The sequence below is a fragment of the Armigeres subalbatus genome, chromosome 1 (genome assembly GCF_024139115.2).
Source record: "Armigeres subalbatus isolate Guangzhou_Male chromosome 1, GZ_Asu_2, whole genome shotgun sequence".
Taxonomy (NCBI): domain Eukaryota; kingdom Metazoa; phylum Arthropoda; class Insecta; order Diptera; family Culicidae; genus Armigeres; species Armigeres subalbatus.
The window spans coordinates 13,464,786-13,486,026 of record NC_085139.1 but is presented as its reverse complement, the minus strand read 5'-3'; the positions used below and the strand labels follow the sequence as shown (position 1 = coordinate 13,486,026).

The 21,241-nt window shown below is 38.1% G+C and overlaps 1 protein-coding gene across 2 annotated transcripts in view; it reads right to left on the bottom strand.

Annotated features, from left to right (window-relative positions):
* LOC134221898 (lysosomal-trafficking regulator) overlaps positions 1–21,016 on the bottom strand; it is a 60,174-nt gene extending 39,158 nt beyond the window's left edge. For both annotated transcript variants that reach the window (XM_062701067.1, XM_062701073.1), the window contains exons 1-2: positions 20,470–21,016; positions 18,982–19,058 (exon numbers count right to left, since the gene is read on the bottom strand). In XM_062701067.1, coding sequence (XP_062557051.1) covers positions 18,982–19,058; positions 20,470–20,613 — 221 coding nt within the window. In that variant the 5' untranslated portion in view covers positions 20,614–21,016. The remainder of the gene's footprint in view (positions 1–18,981; positions 19,059–20,469) is intronic.
* Between the last annotated feature and the right edge of the window lie 225 nt (positions 21,017–21,241).

Below are 21,241 nucleotides of genomic sequence, written 5' to 3'. Positions count from 1 at the left end.
CGTAACCGATTTTCTTGCAACAAGTTGCATCCGACAGAGATTAAAACGTTGTTGATCACTATTGAATTTCATAATAATTGCGAATTGCAAAAAATAGATAATATTAAAATAGTGATGAGACATAATCACATTGAACAATAATGTGTTATGAAAAATGCCTTGCATCTATGAATATTTTTAATGTTTATCCTTGGCTTGCTCCCATTACGAGCTTCATCGTACTATAAAGATGCTCATGTTGCGCGCATTTAGGCGTAAGTATGCTCTTCGTTCAGTTTCATAGTACATCATCGAGGTGTAAGCGTAAAGGCTACATTTGTTACCTTTTTGCGCGAGAAAGGCACCATCACCGCTAGGTGGATTAATCTGGGTTTTCTTCTTTATTCTTGATTTTTTATCCTTTTTTATGATTTATTCTTAATTCTTTGTTTTTTTTTTTCATTTCGTTAAACTGTATTCTCTGTTTTTTTTCCATTTCCTTATTCTTTATTCTTCATTTTTGTTTCCTCATTCATTATTCACTATTCAACCACTTGTCATTGCATCCTACCGACAATGTTGCCCTACACTTTGTGCAAAAAAAAACCGCTCTTTGATTTTGCACTATCTAAACAATTCTCGGGTACTTTTTCAAAACGGCGTATGTCGCAAATTGTAAACAAACGCGTTTTCAACAGCATATCTAGACCAACATTTGAAAAGGGCGTAACAGCCAAAATTTATTCCTCCTGATTCTTCGTCTACATATATTGCTATATATGTGGACAAAGAATCAGTAGGAATAAATTTTGGCTGTTACGCCCTTTTCAAATGTTGGTCTAGATATGGCATCAAATTCATCTAAAAATGTGTATATCTTCAAAGCTACATGAAAATGTGTTTTTAAAAATGTAAATCAATTTTTTGCAAAACGGTGTAACATCATTGTTGAAAATATTGCACATACACCGCTTAGCAGAAAATGTACTTTAAAAAGTTTTTTCGAACAACTAAATAGTTTGAAACGTGCGTCTGCTTGTACTTTTTCATCACTGATTTCAAAATTAAGCATGTTGCTTAAATATTCTGATTTTCGTTAAGAAAAACATTTTACGTTGTTTTTCTGCAGCAAATGTTGTTACGTCGTGTTGTAAGTGTTGCAATTTTTTTGTCGCATGTGCGTGAAACGTTTCAACTTGACGCAACATTTCGACGTATCAACAATGCAGCGTACGGAGCAGCGTAACATTTCGACGAAAGTAGCATGACCTCGGTCATGCTGACGTATCAAAACGACGTATGTGATTTATCTGTTGCAGAACGTTGTAACATATATTTTTATCAAAATAACTGAAATGTTCACAAGCAGTGCAGATTTCAGGGTCAGTGAAGATGAACCTTTTCATAATGTATCGTTGAGATGTATTCAATTGCAATAAAAATGATTAGTTTCTAAATAGGAATAAAAATGAAATCTGAAAACTTTCAAGCTCATTTTCTCAGCTTGATCAAAATGTTACATACGCCGATTTGAAAAAGTTCCCGAGAATTATTTATTCTTACACAGAAAAAAATAAAGAACCTAAAAAAAAGTTTAAAGAACTCAACTTTGAGTTCTACAAAATAACATAAATTTGAGTTGGTGAAACTTCATAGTGGGTGAAAATTCAACACGGGAGTCAAGGCAAAGTACTCAACGGATTTTCTCGCATTTTACTTATTTTTGGCTTCTCCCACGCAAGGGCGGATTTGAGTGAAAGGAACCGTAAATTGAGATGTTTCGCGGTTCCGTGTACGTCAGGAAGCGCAACTAACACAGCGATATTTGAATTTTCAAAATTTCATGTCGATCTGTTTATCAACACTGCCCACCAATTTAGGCTTTCGATACATTTCAGCCTTTTGATACTTTCAGCCTTGTGAGACTTTCATCCTTTTGAGTACAGCTTTATGAGTATTCAGTCTTATGCAGGGTTCGGATTTCTCACTCACTCACGCGACAACTGATCACTCCACCATTCGTTTTATCCGGATAAATTACAGTGCGATAAACTCCGGCACAAGCGATGGTGCGAAAAATATTACTCTTCCCATGTTTCGCGAAAATCAAATGCTGCTTACTTTGCCTCTCCAAGTGGATTGAATCTGACGATGCGCCACGATAAGCAGAAGGTTCAATACAGCAGTTTTTCCCCTCGCTTTCAATCAAATCATGTGGTGGCGTAGTTATAGTGGGCACTCGAAATATTTTAAGATTGTTCTCGGTTCGAATCCCGTTGCGGTCCTAAATTTTTGTAAATATGCTTGTAAAATTTATCAGGTGAGGCGACAAGAAGGAAAAAAAATGTGGATTAAAATTAAATTATCCGGCGAGCCGGCGCTCACGAATTTATCACCCGCCATTCTATCCGGATAAAAATGTTGTGTGAGAATACTTTCTCACATGGGGACCATGAAAAATCACACTCCGCTTAATGGATTAATCGCAGGTTTTTATTCACATGAGTGAGAATTCCGAAGCCTGGTCTTATGTGTTTCAGCCTTTTGTAATAATTTCTATCAAATGTATATGAACAACTGATACCAATTCAAGCTCACTCGAAGGCTTTTGGCTATTAGAGTGATACGTGGGTATGGTGGTAATACTAAATCAGAAACCGAAAGTGCAAAGTGTGTCAATGTATTATATAATCCATGTTTGATAAATAATTCGTGAAAAATGGTATTTATAGACCTTAAATACGAGAATCACTACTATTACAAATATATCAACAGCAATAATTTATTTAGATGAAACTAGCTGACCCGGCAAATTTGCCTCGCCAAAAATGGATCAATTTTTGACACAATTTTTCGCGTACGCAATTTATCTAGAAAACAAATAGGTTTTTAAAAATGATTTCCTTTTTTTACAGTTTATTAGGTATAGATAATCATTATTAAATTATTAATTATTCAAATTTTGAAAATACCATACAAAATGCATACAAACGATGGATGCCCACTGCGGGACGTCAAAATCGTCATCGGTGACAGGAACGCTCAGGTAGGAAGGGAGAAAACGTATAGACCGGTCATCGAACCGGATAGTCTGCATACCGTATCGAACGACAACGGCCAACGATGCATGAACTTTGCAGCCTCCCGCGGAATGGTAGTCCGAAGCATTTTCTTTCCCGCAAGAATATCCACAAGGCCACATGGAAATCACCTAATCAAGTAACGGAAAACCAAATCGACCACGATCTAATCGACGGTAAATTCTTCTTTGACATCACGAACGTACGCACTTACTGCAGTGCAAATATTGAATCCGACCACTACCTCGTTGCAGTATGTCTGCGCTCAAAACTCTTGACGGTGTACAACACGCATCGGAGTCGTCCGCCGCGGCTAAACATTTGGCGGCTGCAAGACGATAGTCCAAAACTACGCGCAGCAGCTGGAAGTGGCACTCCCAACGGAAGAGCAGCTAGACGCAGCGTCTCTTGAAGATGGCTGGAGAGATCTTCGATCCGCCATTGGAAGCACCGCAACCGCTGCACTAGGCACGTTGGCTCCGGATCATAGAAACGACTGGTATGACTGCGAATGTGAACAGTTAGTTGAGGTGAAGAAAGCAGCATGGGCGAGATTGCTGCAACACCGCACGAGGGCAAACGAGGCACGATACAAACGAGCGCGGAACAGACAAAACTCGATTTTCGGATGAAAAAACGCCAGCAGGAAGATCAAGACCGTGAGACGGAGAAACAGTACCGCGCTAATAACGCACGTAAGTTCTATGAGAAGTTGAACCGTTCACGTAAGGGCCATGTGCCACAGCCCGATATGTGTAAGGACATGATCGGGAACCTTCTTACAAACTGGCGTGAAGTGATCTCAAGGTGGCGGCAGCACTACGAAGAGCACTTGAGCTAGGGCTATAGCGCTGCACTGGGTGATTACCAAGGTTTGAAGGATGAGATTCTCCCGCAAGAGTTGATGGAAGGTGTCGTGTGTCCCATCTACAAAAAGGGCGATAAGCTGGATTGTAGCAACTACCGCGCAATCACATTACTGAACGCCGCCTACATGGTACTCTCCCAAATTTTATGCCGCCGACTAACACCAATTGCAAGAAAGTTCGTGGGGCAGTGCACTATGGTCCAGGATACAGATTTACACGAAAAGATGCATTTTACACCAAAACTATATTTTTTAGAAAAAAATGTTGTTCTACAAAATTGTTCGGAATAGTAAGGCCATCATTATGGTGCAACCAAAAAATAAGGTGGCCCATCATATAAAAAAAAATGAGATTGTTTTTTGGGATATTGACATGTTATGCTCTACAAAGTTGTAGTGCAGCTTATTCTAATCAATTTTGCCAAAAAAAAATCTGTAGATCTTAATTTGGCTGATTTAGAGCAATTTTACCTAATTGAATTAGGGTGTACCTCACAAAAACAGTATTTTTGATCTACTTTTTTTGTTTTAGATTTCTCGAAAAAGTCGTCTTCAGGTGACTTTTAGAGCTCAAAAAATGCAACTTTTGATGGGTAAATATGCTCAATATCTTTTACCGATCAAAAGTTATAATCGTTTTTCAGTCAAAATTATTATTTTTTCTTTCAAAAGTTGATATCTCCGGTTAGGGCAGACCAAAAAATATGTTTACACAGAATTTGAAAGAGCAATTCATATTCTTTATTATGTCAAAAAATATGTTATTTTTTTATCTCAAATTTTACTAATTTTACTAAAATCATGTTTTTTTTTTCAAATAAATTGATATAACTCGACAATGCAAGAAGATACAGACGATATTTTTATAGCAAAACACGCGTTTTGAAAATCTCCAAAAGTATTCAGAAGGTGAAGGTTTTTCTGAAAAATATAGTTTTGGCGTAAAATTCATCTTTCCGCGTAAATCTGTATCCTGGACCATATAGTGCAGTGGGGCAGGAATTTATCCACCACAGACCAGGTGTTCGCCGTACGTCAGGTATTGCAGAAATTCCGTGAATACAACGTGCCCACACATCATCTATTTATCGACTTCAAAGCCGCATATGCAGGCCTGGTAGCGATGAATGCCATTCAAAATAGTGACTTAGTGACCAATGACTAAAAAAGTTACCAAATAGTGACTTTTGTATAAATTTTATAACCAGATAATGAGCTACAAGTTCCATTAGCATTGTTACGGTTTAATTCGTAGACTAAAAACTATGTAGCGATATTCGTATTTATCCTTAATTCTTTGGCACTATACACCGTGTTTCCTATCTTTCGTCTCTTTCTAGCATTATCACCTCGCAACTTTGAAGCGGCGTATTTCGGTTTTTAGTTGCTTGATTTAACTGTAAATGTATCAGCATGCAGATCGCAAGTAAGCGCCGGTGATACTTTTTTTAAATCATATTTTTTGTTGTAGAAAAAAAGTCAAGCATTCAATGATGAAAATGATGACGATTTGATGATTGTTAGTGCTTCCCGTGTCACCTTAATCCTGTGCCATCCTAGCTAGCATGTATGTGTGAGTGAGTCAATTGGTGAAAAATGCGAGAGAGGACGGGATGCGTGCTGCGCTGTTGAATAAAAAATCGAGAAGCATAACAGGTGATATAGAGTGCGCAATTTGTAATATCACAAATCCTTATCTAGAATGCTATCAGAAATAAAGAAAAGACAAAAATATAAAAAAAAAAGCATGAAGATTACTACTATTGACTATGCCTATCTTCACGGTAACCAAAAAAAGGATGGAACTTAGCAAGAGGCCATCAACTTAGCGAAAGCCTAGTAATTACATCATTGTGGTAATAATGTTTAATATGAGTTCGAAGTTTTCCGTGAAACTGCAAAACAATGGTATAAAATGATCTAATTGATTCCTAGACAGAAAATTATTTGAACTCACAAAGCTTGTTATAACTTAAAGAAATTTAAATAATGATGCAATTTTCTATATTGTTTAACTGTTGCATGAGGAAAAGTACCCATGAAGAACGGTACTGCTAAGACATCAAAGTAGGATATATTGTCCCCACCTTCCCCTACAGTCTACACTGTCCACCCTCGCATATTAGTCCCATATCGTTTTTTCGTATTTCGGTTATCGCATCTTCCATATGAATCTTTAAAAAATCTAATAAATTGAAACATCAACGGTTCTTGTTGAAATTTTGATGAGTTGTTCATTATTCGATAGATTACCGTGAAACGATTTAGTTTGATTGAAATTGTTTAGAACCGTGCAGGTCTTAATGGAACTATTTTGTGGGTGTTTTCAATATGCGGGTATTTTCAATATAATATTTTTCAATAATTCAATGTCAAACAATTTCAATTTTTATTATAATTTATAGAAGTAGGAAAGTGCATTGGGAAGTAGGAATCCCCAATGCGATGAACACTATTCCTTGAGTTAACTAAAAAATGATAAAAGTCAAATGTGACTTATGCGAGTGGGGACAGCACAATAAAATTTAACTAAACTAATTTAACTCTGGTCTGTGCCAGAATTACTTTTGACAACAATCATAAACAATTTTAAAGTACTTTCCGTCATCGACGCCTTATTATCGCTCATTATTTTCCCTAACATAGAGAAAACTCGCATTTTTTTCAATAAAATAAAACTTGATTCTACACTACTCAATTCAGTAAGGTACCCCGGGGCAAGTGAAAATACGGGGTAAGTGGGTACTACGACTGCGGATGAATCGATGAACGTTTTTGATGGTAACAATGTTCTAGGAAGATGAAGCAGAACTATCAACGAATTCCCCTGACACAAAAATATTTGGAATTAAAACCATTTAAGGCACCATACTAATGCTATTGCTTGATCATGACTTTAAATTGCCGAGAAAATCTATTACCTTTATTTTATTTCAATGGATGTTAACCCTTTCCTTCCCATGGTAGCTGTAGAGCTCCATCAAATTTTGCACCTTCCAACATTCATCAAATTATTTCAACAACAAAAGGCAGTATTTGGCACAGCTTTATGGTTTCATTAGACTGCAAATATAATCAATTTTGAATAAAAATAGTGCAGTTGTTGTTTTGCACTCGTCGCGCGCGGATGTGTAGCAGTCAGATTATTTTCGATTTGGCACTGTAGGTACCTACCAGGCTGCATTGTTTCTCGGTTTGGCTTCATTCGCTCTCGTTCGTACGGTTCTTTTAACTGCGGTTGTTCAGAACGTGCGAAATGATAATCAACACCGTCCAATTTCGTTTTCCACCCACCGCTCCCCGGCCATCATGGGTAGAGGTTGCCGGGTTTGTGCGACAATTGGATACCGATGTGTCTCTCATGGAAACGGTATACAAAACAGCACTGGATCGGTCGCTGTTCGTAAAATTCGTTTCGATGGATGCAATGCAGGAGTCTTTGAGGAAGAATAAGGAACCGCGAAAATTTCACTATTCTAGCGGGATTGCAGTGGAAGTAAATATGACGGCTGCCGGTAGCAATATGCAGTACATACGTGTATTTGATTTGCCACCAGAACTACCGGATAAGGAGCTAGAACAGCGTCTTGCGGAGTACGGAGAAGTAGATCGCGTGGTCCGGGAAAAATTCCCGCCAAACTTAGGACTCGACCATATGTACACCGGAGTGAGAGGTGTTTACATAGACGTGAAGACGGAAATTCCTTCATCGCTGGAAGTGTCAAATTGGAGAGGAAATGTGTTCTACAAAGATCTACGAAAAAAATGCTTCGTGTGTCGGGCAGAAGGGCATCGAAAGGATGCGTGTCCCCAAAGGAAAAATGGGAATCAGCAGAAGGAGCAAGCAGCCGGTGCGAACACGCAGAACGGACAGCGGAAATCATACTCTGGGGTCGTTATTGGCTTCGAAGCAGCATCGGGACAAACATCGGCGGAAGCAATGGAGAATGACGTCATTGAAGTGCCAGAGGAAGATGTAGTGGAATTGGACAGCGGCTCAACGGAACGAATGGAAGCATTCGAAATACCCAACTCGATGGTAGAACGCGAGAAGTTAGCGGAAAAAATGGTCTTCAAGAACAAAACAGATCGGATCTGGTTTGTGAAGAAGGCAATAATGGGCTACACGGACTACCACAAAAAGATGAAAGAGGAAAAGGAAAAAAGAAACTAGCGCAATCGTCGAGTCAGCGACGGGAGCATTCTATTACGGTTGGATCAATAGACCGTGCCCCACCAAAGAAGACATTCCACAGAGAAACTGTCACTTTTTCGGATTAATTTGTGATATTATTTCTAATGTGTTTGGCTCCTTAGAGTTTTTTTGTTAAATAATTGAACCTAATAAATAAAATAACTGGTTAAAAAAAAAAATAGTGAAACTATTGGAAACAATCAAGTAACTATTGATTTACAATCAAAAACTTTTTTTTTCGTTTTCCACTAATTTTAGCTAAGCCAAATAACTTTTGTTCTAGCATTTTTTCCAAACATGATTCCTTCCTATTGAAATCATTGAAAAAAGTCATGGGAAAGAGAGGGTTAAACTGGGGTTAAATGGGGCCCTCCTTAGCCGTGTGGTAAGACGCGCGGCTACAAAGCAAGACCATGCTGAGGGTGGCTGGGTTCGATTCCCGGTGCCGGTCTAGGCAATTTTCGGATTGGAAATTGTCTCGACTTCCCTGGGCATAAAAGTATCATCGTGTTAGCCTCATGATATACAAATGCAAAAATGGTAACTTGGCTTAGAAACCTCGCAGTTAATAACTGTGGAAGTGCTTAATGAACACTAACCTGCGAGGCGGCTCTGTCCCAGTGTGGGGATGTAATGCCAATAAGAAGAAGAAGAAGGATGTTAAACTAAATAGTCGTTTTTGTATCATTGATGTGAAAAGTGAATGTTTTGAGCAATTTAATAATTGTGTGACATCGAAAACGATTTGAAATTTTTAAGTAAAGCCAAAATCTGCAATTTTCATTTGCCCTTGAGTTTTAACATACATGGGGCAAGTGGGACATATTTGAACAACATTTCCGAAAAGCTATTTTAACTGTTTTCAGATGGTTGTCCAGTGAGAAATAACTTCGTTATTCATATATCATATGGGTCTGAATCAGTCGCAGTTTGATTTCGATGTTAAAAAGTATTGTGCAGTTAATTACCAAATGTGTATTTTGCATTCTGTAAATTATCTTCCGCATGAAGAAGAGCAATGGCTATAACTATGATGCGATATTCTTCTGTTTACAATGCAAATAATTTATTCTACAATAGGTCAACAGGATTTGTCTTGTATTTTGTTATTTTCAAACTTCGCAATAGATTCTCAGACAAATAAAGTGCGTAACACATAAAATAGTAATTTTGTTCTGTTAAAACACTGCGCATCGCCTGAATAAAAACGTTTCTTCTAAAGTACTGATTTTTGTGTTCTAAACAGAGAAATATTTATTTATACGAAAAGTGAATAAAGATTTACTTATCCTTGCCACATAAAACATTTGGTACAAAAGTAAGCTAATGAAATACAAGACAACAGCCAAATAAACAGTAAATCGTCTGTTCTGCCGTAATCTGAAAAAGTGACGTATACGCCATTTTCCAAAAATGGTGTTAACGAGTACTACTCATCGAGCTCTTTAACAGAAAAATGGAAAACATGCCTGTTGTAAAATGGCTGTTACGTCACTTTTCCAGATTACGGCAGTGTAGTCTTGTTTTCATATCTGCTAACATTTTAATCCATTTCTTTTCGCAAAAACAAAGTCCGACATGCAACCAATCTCTATCCCTGATCTGAAAATACTTATACTAAGAAATAATATGAACAGTATATCTAGGGTAGAATACGGCTTTGGCAGGGTGCGACATTTGTTGGCACCCTCAACAATATTTGCGTTTTCCAGCAAACATACACTATTTATGAACATAAATTTGATTCAATCACACCATTTCAAGTCTAGGCTTTCATTTGAAGAAGTTGTTTGTGTAAAAGTAGCAAGATTTGACGAATTAATCACCGAAACAAATATGCACCTGCGAAATCCTTGCCATTATTGCATCGCCCAAGAAAAGCAAACTGTTACTTATTTGGATACCTTGTTTCTCCTCTTTATTGTGTATTAGACGACGAATTTAGTATGTAAACCACTTTTGTCACTTTATTACCACTTGATTATCACCACAATTAGCAAATTTATCCAATATTTGCTCTATGTTTCACTAAATAAAATTGGGACTGTTCGTTTTCTTTGGCAGCAGCGCACTTCGGAATAGAGCGAGAGAATGTGTTTGTGAGCATATCAAACACACGCTAAAAAAATACCACGCACAATTCCATGTGATTTAATTTAGCAAAACTACGAACAAAATATCCGGCGTTGGCATTTATTTTAAAAAAGTGTTAGAATACAAATGCTTCTATTCAGATTTTTACTCAGACCATGAATTATATCAAAAGTGATAGCCACACCGTAGTATTTTAAGCCTTATGTGGCTGACAGAACCGTTTTCCTTTTGCAACTTTAATACTTTCCAAGCTCATCAAAAAAATCATAACCATTCCCGTTCCTACATAGTGCATTTCAACCATAAATAATTGCCTACTTTTAGGGTATTATCAATTATTCAACTGTGAAACGTAGTGTACGAATGAGGTGGCTCCAGCTCAATCTTATGTGTATAGATTTGGTTTTACATAGTTTACGTCGTTGTACACAACCCCATGATTATTTTGATGAAACAAACATATCATGTAAGGACCTTCAAATCTAAGGACCGTAAAAAGCAAGTTGTATATTTGAAACTGATTGATGGACTTTTGCTTACGCGTGAAGACTCTAAGGCATTACAAAAGACAAAAAATGTAAATCTTGGCAGCGGACGAAAAGTATGTAAGTTCCCTTCTCCGAAATGGCCAAAATTATTCAAATAGGTTAAAAATGGTAAAAGTTATGAAATTGTCAATATCTGGGTACACGGGTACCCTATCTGCTATTCACGTCTGTTTTTTGTTGGCCGCATAAGGGGTAAAATTTGTTTTACAATGTGTTTAAATGTTTTTGCCTATCTTCCACGTGACATAAAATTGATGCCAAGGCTTAAATTAATGTTTTGTTTTAAACCAGTTTTGATAATTAATAAAATTTCTTCCAAAATTGAGTGAAGCGAGATGAGCGTGCGGCCGATTATTATGAATGAATTTTACTACTAGAGGATATAAACAACCAGCATCTGGCACCAATACATTACTAGTTTTCTACTTCCATGTCTAGTTGCTGAAGGGAGCAAAATCATTGCTGATAATAGAAATTGCTATGCCAATAGAAGAAACGTTGACCTGTTACTTTATATTAGATTTACTAAGTTTGTGGTAAAAGATATTATATTAAGTGAACACCAATCATCAAAGGAAGAGCATACGAATGTATACCAGTTGAACTATACACGTGTTTTAGTGTAATTATTCATTATTTTTATCATTCAATTTGGCGAATGTCTTAGACTGCCCAGAATAGGTATTTTCCCCTACATTCCTTAACATAGTTTCGTTTGACATTAAAAAACAGAATAGGTCCCACTTGCCCCGTTTGAAGGGGCAATAGGGTCCTGAAGGTAAATTTATTTCTAGCACTACCGATATTTTTGTAATTGAATAAATGGCTTCCAGCACCTCTACACTTCAACAATGAAAGCATTTAATGATGTATTCGAGATTAATGTTCTTAAATATCCTGTTTTCTAAGTATGCGTTAACAATTTTGCTGAACTAGCGTTTTTTAGGTCCCACTTGCCCCGGGGTACCTTACTCTGTACTCAAGGTCTGCAATTCGTATTTTAACAAATTCCATTCGTGAATTTACTACAGATTTACATTTGATTCGGTTGATAATAAAAATAGGTACAAATGATTTTTATTTTGGCTTTTTTCCAATAGGCGGTGCAAAAATAGTGACTGAAATAGATGACTGATATGGTTGATCAAGGCGACGATGGATCGGGTTTCGAGCGTAGTTCGATTTTCATGGGCATTCTCGAGTTTCTTCGAAACGCGCACAGGCCTACGGAAAAGTGATGGTCTTTCGTGTCTGCTATTCAACATTGCCTTGGAGGGAGTAATACGAAGGGCTGGGATTGACACGAGTGGTACGATTTTCACGAAGTCCGTCCAATTATTTGGTTTCGCCGACGACATTGATATCATGGCACGTAACTTTGAGAGGATGGAGGAAACCTACATCAGACTGAAGAGGGAAGCTAAGCGGATCGGACTAGTCATCAACTCGTCGAAGACGAAGGTCGTGATAGGACGAGGTTCAAGAGAAGACAATGTGAACCACCTACCGCGAGTTTGCATCGGTGGTAGATTGGTAGAAGAATTTGTGTAATTGGGCTCACTGGTGACTGCCGAAAATGATACCAGCAGAGAAATTCGGAGACGCATAGTGGCTGGAAATCGTACGTACTTTGTACTCCGCAAGACGCTCCGATCGAATAGAGTTCGCCGCCGTACCAAACTGACAATCTACAAAACGCTCATTAGACCGGTAGTCCTCTACGGACACGAGACCTGGACGATGCTCGTGGAGAACCAACGCGCACTTGAAGTTTTCTAAAGGAAAGTGCTGCGTACAATCTATGATGGGGTGCAGATGGCGGACGGTACGTGGAGGAGGTGAATGAACCACGAGTTGCATGAGCTGCTGGGAGAACCATCCATCGTTCACACCGTGAAAATCGGAAGACTGCGGTTGGCCGGGCACATAGCCAGAATGTCGGACAGTAACCCGGTGAAAATAATTCTCGACAACGATCCGATGGGCACAAGAAGGCGAGGTGCGCAGCGGGCAAGGTGGATCGATCAGGTGGAAGATGACTTGCGGACCCTCCGTAGACTGCGTGGTTGGCGACGTGTAGCCATGTATGGATCCGAATGGAGAAGACTCTTATATACCTCACAGGCCACTTCGGCCTTAGTCTGAATAAATAAATAATAATCTTCCTTCTTCGTTCTTCCTTCTTACCTTCTTCCATTCTTCTTCCTTCTACTATCGTTGTTTTATTCTTCCTTCATTTAACTTATTTTATCTTCTTTCATCCTTTCTTTATTCTTGTTATTTTTTTCTCTTCTTTCTTCATTCTTCCATCTTTTTCCTTCCTTCTTCTGTATTTCTTCTTTTTTGTTTCTACTTCTTTCCTATTTATTCCTTCTAACTTTCTTTTTACTATTTCCTTCTTCCTTCTTTAACGTCTTTTCCTGAATCTTGCATAATTTATCTTTCTTCCTTCTTTCCTCTTCTTTTTTTCTTGTTCTATGTTCTTTCTTCCTTCTTCAATCTTTCATCTGTTTTGCTTCCACCTGCTTCTTTCTTCCTTTTTATTTATTTCTTCTTTCCTCTTCCTTTTTTTAATTTTTATTCTTTTTCCTTCTTTCTTTATTCTTGATTTTCTATTTCACTATAAATAAAGTCTACACTTTGTTCTTTATATTCTTTATTCTTCATTCTGTGTTCTGAATTCTGTATTATTTATTGTTTTCTGTTTTGTTTTCTGTATTCTGTATTTTGTTTTTTGTTTTCTGTATTCTGTATTCTGTATTATATTTTTTGTTTTTTGTATTCTGATTTTTGTATTCTGTATATTGTTTTCTGTGTTCTTTATTCTTTACTCTTTATTCTTTAATTCTTTAATTCTTTATTCTTTATTCGTTATTCGTTATTTGATATTCGTTATTCGTTATCCTTTATTCGTTTTTCTTTATTCTTTATTATTTATTCGTTATTCTTTATTTTGGTATAACGACTCATATGGGGACTCATTTCATCCCCTCAATTTCAGCCTTTCGAAACATTTCAGCCTTCTGATGCTTTCAGCCTTTTGAGACTTTCAACCTTTCGAGATTTCAGCCTTTTGAGTTCAGCCTTATGAGTATTTAGCCTTTCGTATAACACCCGACAGTTGAGGTTTTATAACAAAGCATGGTCTTCAAAAAACGTGAAAACTATCAGGTGCGGTGGGGTAAGTCGTTAAATGGGGTAAGTAATAATACGCAAGTATTTCACTGATGAAGCACAAAATTATTCAGTTTCGCTTCAGAATCATATAAAGCCATTCAATTCAATACCTTGAATAAGTGAAAGATAAAATAATAAACCATTTCAACATGCGTGGATAAAGTTTATTATCCAGCAAAATTTATATTTTGCACAAGTTTTTTTGCGTGTCAATATATACAAATATTTCGGGCCTTCATTGGCCGTGCGGTAAGATGGGCGGCTACAAAGCAAGACTTGCTGAGGGTGGCTGGATTCGATTCCCGGTGCCGGTCTAGACAATTTTCGGATCGGAAATTGTCTCGACTTCCCTGAGCATAAAAAGTATCATCGTGTTAGCCTCATGACATACGAATGCAGAAATGGTAACTTGGCTTAGAAACCTCGCACAGTGTCAAACGCAGTAATCCATTACGTCTTAAGATAAAACGATATGTCAATATGTGAAGCAAGTGAAAACAGCATTGATTATCTTCAAATACTGGTAAACATCTAGAAAACACCTCACCAAATTTTCGCCTGTACACCAATAATTGCGGTAGAAAACAATGAGATTAGCAACTATAAGAACACGAATTTAAAAAATACCGCAACTATTGGAACAGTGTACCAATAATTAGAGTTGTTATTTTGAGACGGCATACATGGCATACGGAGGCATTTCTCCAATAAAATATATGGGGAACGCTTTCGAATATATATCCAAGGTAAGCGAAAAGAAATTTCGTTTAATTCTAGGAAAATGAATAATGTTGGAACGTGCTTAGTTCCTCCACTATTGGATCATTTACCCTAACAGTTCGCCGAAAACCATTTCGCGGAATTCATTTTCACTGTTGGACATTTCGCGGAATAACATTTGGCGGTATATAACTTTCCGCGGTTACATCCCCGCAACTTCAACATCGTAGCGCATGCTGGACAGGACAGAAAGTGTGGAAAAGCGGACATCGAGCGGCTACCTTCTACCAAGCTACGGCACCACCAACGAGCTGGGAACCGGCTTCATAGTGCTGGGCAAGATGCGCCAACGCATGATTGGGTGGCAGCCAATTAGCGCAAGGATGTGCAAGCTGAGGATAAATGGCCGTTTCTTCAATTATTGCATCATCAACGTGCACTGCCCACACAACGGGCGACCCGACGATGAGCCAAATTTATAACACATTTTGTTGCAATATTTTTCTGAAATAAATAACTCCCCTTGTTATAATTTTGTTTTGCATTACTGATCGGGTAATGCACAATATGGACACACCACGATTATTCGATACTCTATTCATGTTCCCTGACTTGTGAATGGCGACAACTAAAGCAGTTTTCCATGCAGTCGGGACTGGTTGAAAAGAGCGAGGTCCGCAGAACTGTTTTTCAGAAGCAATGGAGGTATGTTGTCTATTCCAGATTCGTCAATAGCCTGCGAAACTTCATCGGCCGAGAACTGAATGAGTGGGAGATTGATGTCGTGCATAGGAATATGATTGTGCACGCTACGTGGAATCGGCGACGCATTGCTAAATACGCTTTCAAAGAACGTCGCAAACAAGTTAGCAGCTTCCACGTTTGAACTAGCTTGAATCTCGTCATAGCTAACATTGAGAGGAATCCGAACTGTTGATTTTTGTTTCCTTACAAAACTCCAGAAACGTGATGGATTTTGTTTAACACTAGCCTGAATGCTGGTTATGCAGTCTTTGCATGTATAAAAGTGAACCGACTTGTACTTTGCCTCCATTTCAAATAGGGTTTCTCTGTGTCCCTCATTTTTGTTAGAAAGAATCGATGTCGAGATTTTCGAGGCACATTACGAAGATGTCGCAGCTCCGGTGGACGCCGCTTGTAGGAGCTTGAGCCAATTTTTTGTCGTTGCAAATCGAATACAGTTTGTCGTAGAAGCCTAATTTATTCCATAATTTTAGATGTACTCATAACTCTTGAGTAGGGCTACATTTTTGTCCAAGGGTACATTGTTCTAAATATAACATCTGAGGCTGGAGAGTGAAAACTCTCCAAAATGTCAAGTGTCATTTGACATAATGTCATTTGAATGACATTTTGCCTCCCACGCCCCAGATTACATATTTACAGCAATGCCTTGTTAGACAAAGTTGTAGTCACATTTAAGCGCTATAAGATCGTCATACATCATGAATTGATAGCTACCGTCTGGAAAAAGTTCTGGGAAAATTTTACAAACAAATGCAAATGACATTTTACAACACTGGTCGTGACAATCAGAAGCGACCACTGTTACTGTCGAGGAGTAAAACAAACGGTGTATGGTGATTATCGATAGGCATGAATGGAGCTGGAGGTTGAATGAGCAGTGCATCAAATCAACAATTCAGATGTAGGAAAGTGAAAGTAAATGTTTTCTAGTTTTGTTTTTATTAAGTTGATGTACTATATACGGTGGTGGCTGGCCCAATTATTACTTCCGGTCTTTTACTATACTTAGTATAGTAATAGTCAAGCATTCGTTCTACATATTACTAATATGGGGGTAAGCGTGGTCAATTGTTATAGAATTTAAAAAGAAAACGAATGCTAAGACCAAGTGCCACTGGATGACTCCAAACGGGCCAGAATAATGTGGGGTAATCAGGGTTTAACGTAATTAGCTAATAGTATAACTTATTTTGCCACGCACCAATTTCAGTATAATTTGTTTCTACGAATCAAATTCCTAGAAGTTAGGTTTTCAGCATTACTTAGCGCAAGAGAGGGTTTAAACTCTGCGTTAAACTGCATTTTATTCGCCGATTCGGGGCGTTATCATGAGTGATCAGCACTCATGGAACACATTGTTTAACGCGAATGTCAGCCGGGTTCGATCAAAAGTGTAAGATTTAGTGTAATTAGTTTAATTATTTTTATTTTTTAGGCAGGAGAGGGTGTAAGCTCACAACGGTATAGTGTAGGCCGTCCTCGATTGGGGTCCTGTGGGTCGCATGTAGTGGCTGTGCTCGGGGCAGTTATGTGTTGAAAGCAGTTTCAGGGCAAAGTGAGGATTGAGTTTTAATATAAACAGATGTAGGATTGAACAAAGTTATAACCTTCAAGGTTCATATTGTGGAGACTATTGACAGCCAAAGCGTTGAGGATAAGCTTTTAGTTAGGAACTGAATTAATTTATCCGATTTGGAATCCTAGATTGAATAGTAGGTATATATGGACAATAATAGAAACTATATACAGTTATCGTTTTATTAAGTATTGAGGATATGTTTTTGGTTAAGTTGAGTGCCAGATGGGCATGTGTGATATCCATTAATAAGACAGAATTATTAGAACTGTATTTTAGTCTTTGTAGTAAGATTAATTACTTACTAATGTTTTGCGGGCCGGCGAGTGAAAGCGGCCCAATTCTTTTATCTACCTCTTTCCAGACGACCAGTGATGAAGAACATCTCATAGTTCCGGTATCAGCAGTGGTATTCATATTCATAACAACCACCGTCAATACAGGAAGTCTGTGTTCACAACGTGATTACTTCAAGGACAATCCCAACATCTTCTGTGAATTGCAGATAAGTATTGCGTTTATATTTTAATTGCACTGAGCTCGTTCTAATCTGATCGATGAATGAATTTACTTGTCACTAATCAATATCATTAGTAAATTTAAATATTCCCGTAGATTAGAAAAGCAAGTGCATATATTTCTATTTTATGGCAACATATCACAACGAAACGGTCCCTTCGGAGCCTTAAGTAAGATCTCGGTCCGGTTGCATCTAAGGAGATCTTAATGCAGTGCACACCGGACGTGTTGCCCAGTAGACGTATCGCTCAGCGGTATTTAAATACAACGCAGATAGGCTATGGTCAGAGGGTGCGTTGATATTACAAGATTACAAGATTAAGTTGATGTACTATTATACGAAACTGACGCCGGTTAGAGAAGCATTTCAATTACCGCAGTTCCGCAAGGTTCAACACTGGGCCCGGTATTATGGAACATACCCCGAGCAGGAGCGACGACCTAGATAACAGAAATTGGTATGATTTAGAGGTAAAATACCAAAAAATAATACCAAAAACTTATATGCACAATACTTGAGGTATACCATGCTTAGGTATTTCAATACCAAACGAATAATAATTGGTTATGCATTTGGTATTGAAATCCAATTTAATAACTGAGTTTGTTATGAATTAAGTATTGTGCATATTAGTTTTTGGGGTATTATTCCTTTGGTACTTTTAAAATTACCTCTTATGCAGGGCTAGTTCATAACAGAGTATGGTATCAATAACAGAATTAAGTATTATTGAGCCAATTTTTCCTGCTCGGGACGACAACCGCAAGTCGGTTCAACATGCAGTGATTAATGTGGGTGAAGTCGCGATCGCAACTAACCGGAGTTTGAAGCTCCTTGGGGTGATAATTGACGGCGAGAAGGCCTTCGGCAGCCATGTCGACTATGCGTGCAAGATGGCTTCAACTGCAGTTGCGACATTAATTATTAAAAAAATAATCGTCATTACTTTGGAATTTGGCGCCACTAAGTTAACAGTAATATTACGATACTAAGATAAAACAGTTATCAGGGGTTGAGTAAGCTATTCAAATAAGTTGAACAGAAAATCGGTATAAATAATTATTGATTCATTTCAACTAGTACAAAAAAAAGTCCCTCCAATCTTCACAGATAGCAAGAAAATTACGCGTACAATGAAGAACACATCATACGTTTGACTAAAAAGTAAGGTAAGTTATGTTTTCGACTACCGTAATAATATACGGTTCACAGATTACGAGTAGACCTTGTTGGTGGTCAATGCACCATACAACTCTCGATGACGGAACCGTGAATTATGTTTCCTTTGAGTCAGGCCAGAATGCAAGACACTGATAACTATGTACATCTTCGTCCATCCTTCAATCTTTAATAGATGATAAGCCTTGATGTGTGTGACCTTCTGTTTTGCTTTGAGTTACGGACGTGCCGCCACTTGCATCATCACAATGTACCAATATGTGTCTGGTTTACTCACTTTGATTGCTGAAAGTATGTGCGCCGTTCTTCACTCAGCTTCCCAAACTCGTACAGGAACACCTCCAGCCATGCAGTCTGAAATAAGAGCAATAGAGAAAAAAAAAACCCAGATTAATCCACCTAACGGTGATGGTGCCTTTCTCGCGCAAAAAGGTAATAAATGTAACCTTTACGCTTACACCTCGATGATGTACAAGAAAGGCAAAACAGTTACACCGTCTAATGTTATGATAGAAAATTTACACTAGTAGACGACATATGGCGCTGCCAAAAGTTTCTCGAATTTCCTATGTTCGAATTTTGACTTTCGGACAATTTCATAGTACTATGAAACTGAACGAAGAGCATACTTACGCCTAAATGCGTGCAACACGAGCATCTTTATAGTGCGATGAAACTCTTAATGGGAAGCCACGGATAAAATATTCATAGATGCAAGGCATTTTTCATAACACATTATTGTTCTACGTGACTATGTCTCATCACTATTTTAATATTATCTATTTTTGCAATTTGCAATTATTATGAAATTCAATAGTGATCAACAGCGTTTTAGTCTCTGTCGGATGCAACTTGTTGCAAGAAAATCGGTTAAGAGTTTCTATGTGAAAATTTGGCTAATGTTTTTTATGGCATTTTGTGCACACACACACGCACACACATACACACACACACACGCACACACGGACAGACAGACATTTGTTCAGCTCATCGAGCTGAATCGAATGGTATATAACACTATGGGTCTCCGGGACTTTTATCAAAAGTTCGAATTTGGAGTGAAATGATAGCCTTTCGGTACAACTTAGTTGTACGAGAAAGGCAAAACGATTGAACCAGCCTGAACCAATCGGAAACGCGGATTGAACTTGAACCCCGAAATCCCCGAATGATGTCATAAAAATGCTTGAAATTACTGCGAAGTGATTCAAAAGGGATTTCGAAGGAGGTCTGATGCATGCTAAATGGTATATGATGGGGCTCTGACAGATTTCCATAGGGATTCCTTTAAAACTTTAATAGAGTTATAATTGACGTTAAATGAGTTAGAAGTTACGATGAAACTAAAGTTAATTTCGTTTGACATTCCTCCAGATATAGTTAATGGTATTTACTTAAGATTTCATTCGACTACCTATAGATTACCAATCAAATTTTGTTTGATATGATGGAAAAATCTAGAACACGTTACCGCGAAATAAATTCGAATAAGGTTGTAAAAGAACTAATTCTGCGAACTTAGTCAGAAACCAATTAAAAAAATATAAAAGAAGAATTCATTGAGTATTGAATCGAAATAGAAAATAAGTAGAGATAAACGAAAAAGGATAGAAATAAAAATAAATGGAATTAAAAACTGTTATTACAAACACAGATAAATGGATGGAAAATGGTATTACAGATAAGAAAATATAAGAAGTGCTGTAGAACTGTTTATAGCCCATAAATGTACAATGTAGTCACTTGCAATAAAAGACGCAATTACCTTGCTTCCGCCGACAATCGTCGAGGATCCGATATCATCGTTGTTGTCATCGTCGTCCGGACCGCGATCGTCTTCGTTGCTGGCATTCAAATAATTCTTCCACAAAATCCCAATTCGAGCGTACGGCATGCTTTCCAACGCCATAATTCCAGTGCAACAGCAATTCAACTCGGTGCTAGCGTGCAAATATTGCCGCCCGTACGTCCATCAGAGTCTTGGTCAATATTTGTGCCCCGCGAACAAAATTTATGGCGCCTCGCGCAACTTTCTTGTGGGGCCCGGCCGGAGCTTATGCACCGTGAAAGCAGGAACAATGTAGCCACGGCGTACTTCGCAACATCGAACCCGAACCACGGCACCTTAAATTGCTTGGTTTGATCGTTCGAATGGAAGAGCTGTTTCGCGATCGAATCCTTGGCGATTACTGCGTTCGTGATTCGAAGATGCCGTCGAGTTACGTACGCTTGTTCTTCGAGTTTGTGGTGAGTCTCGCTCTCAGTGGAGCATCAGCAGTAGCAGCAACATTATTGATAACGATGTACTCGAACCAGCTGGTGTTGGGAAATAAAATAATTGTATTCATCTGTTTTTGTGAGTATAATAGGTAGGTGCAAGCAATGAGTAAGCGATACGAGTAAGATAGGGCTTTGCCTTGTTGTGTCCTACTTCGCAATACGTGAGATCAGGCATAGTGTGTAGAGTTGAGAACTTGCCTTATATCCTTTCTTGAAGAAGCACAACGAATGATTCGTGGATTGATTCACTGCAGCTG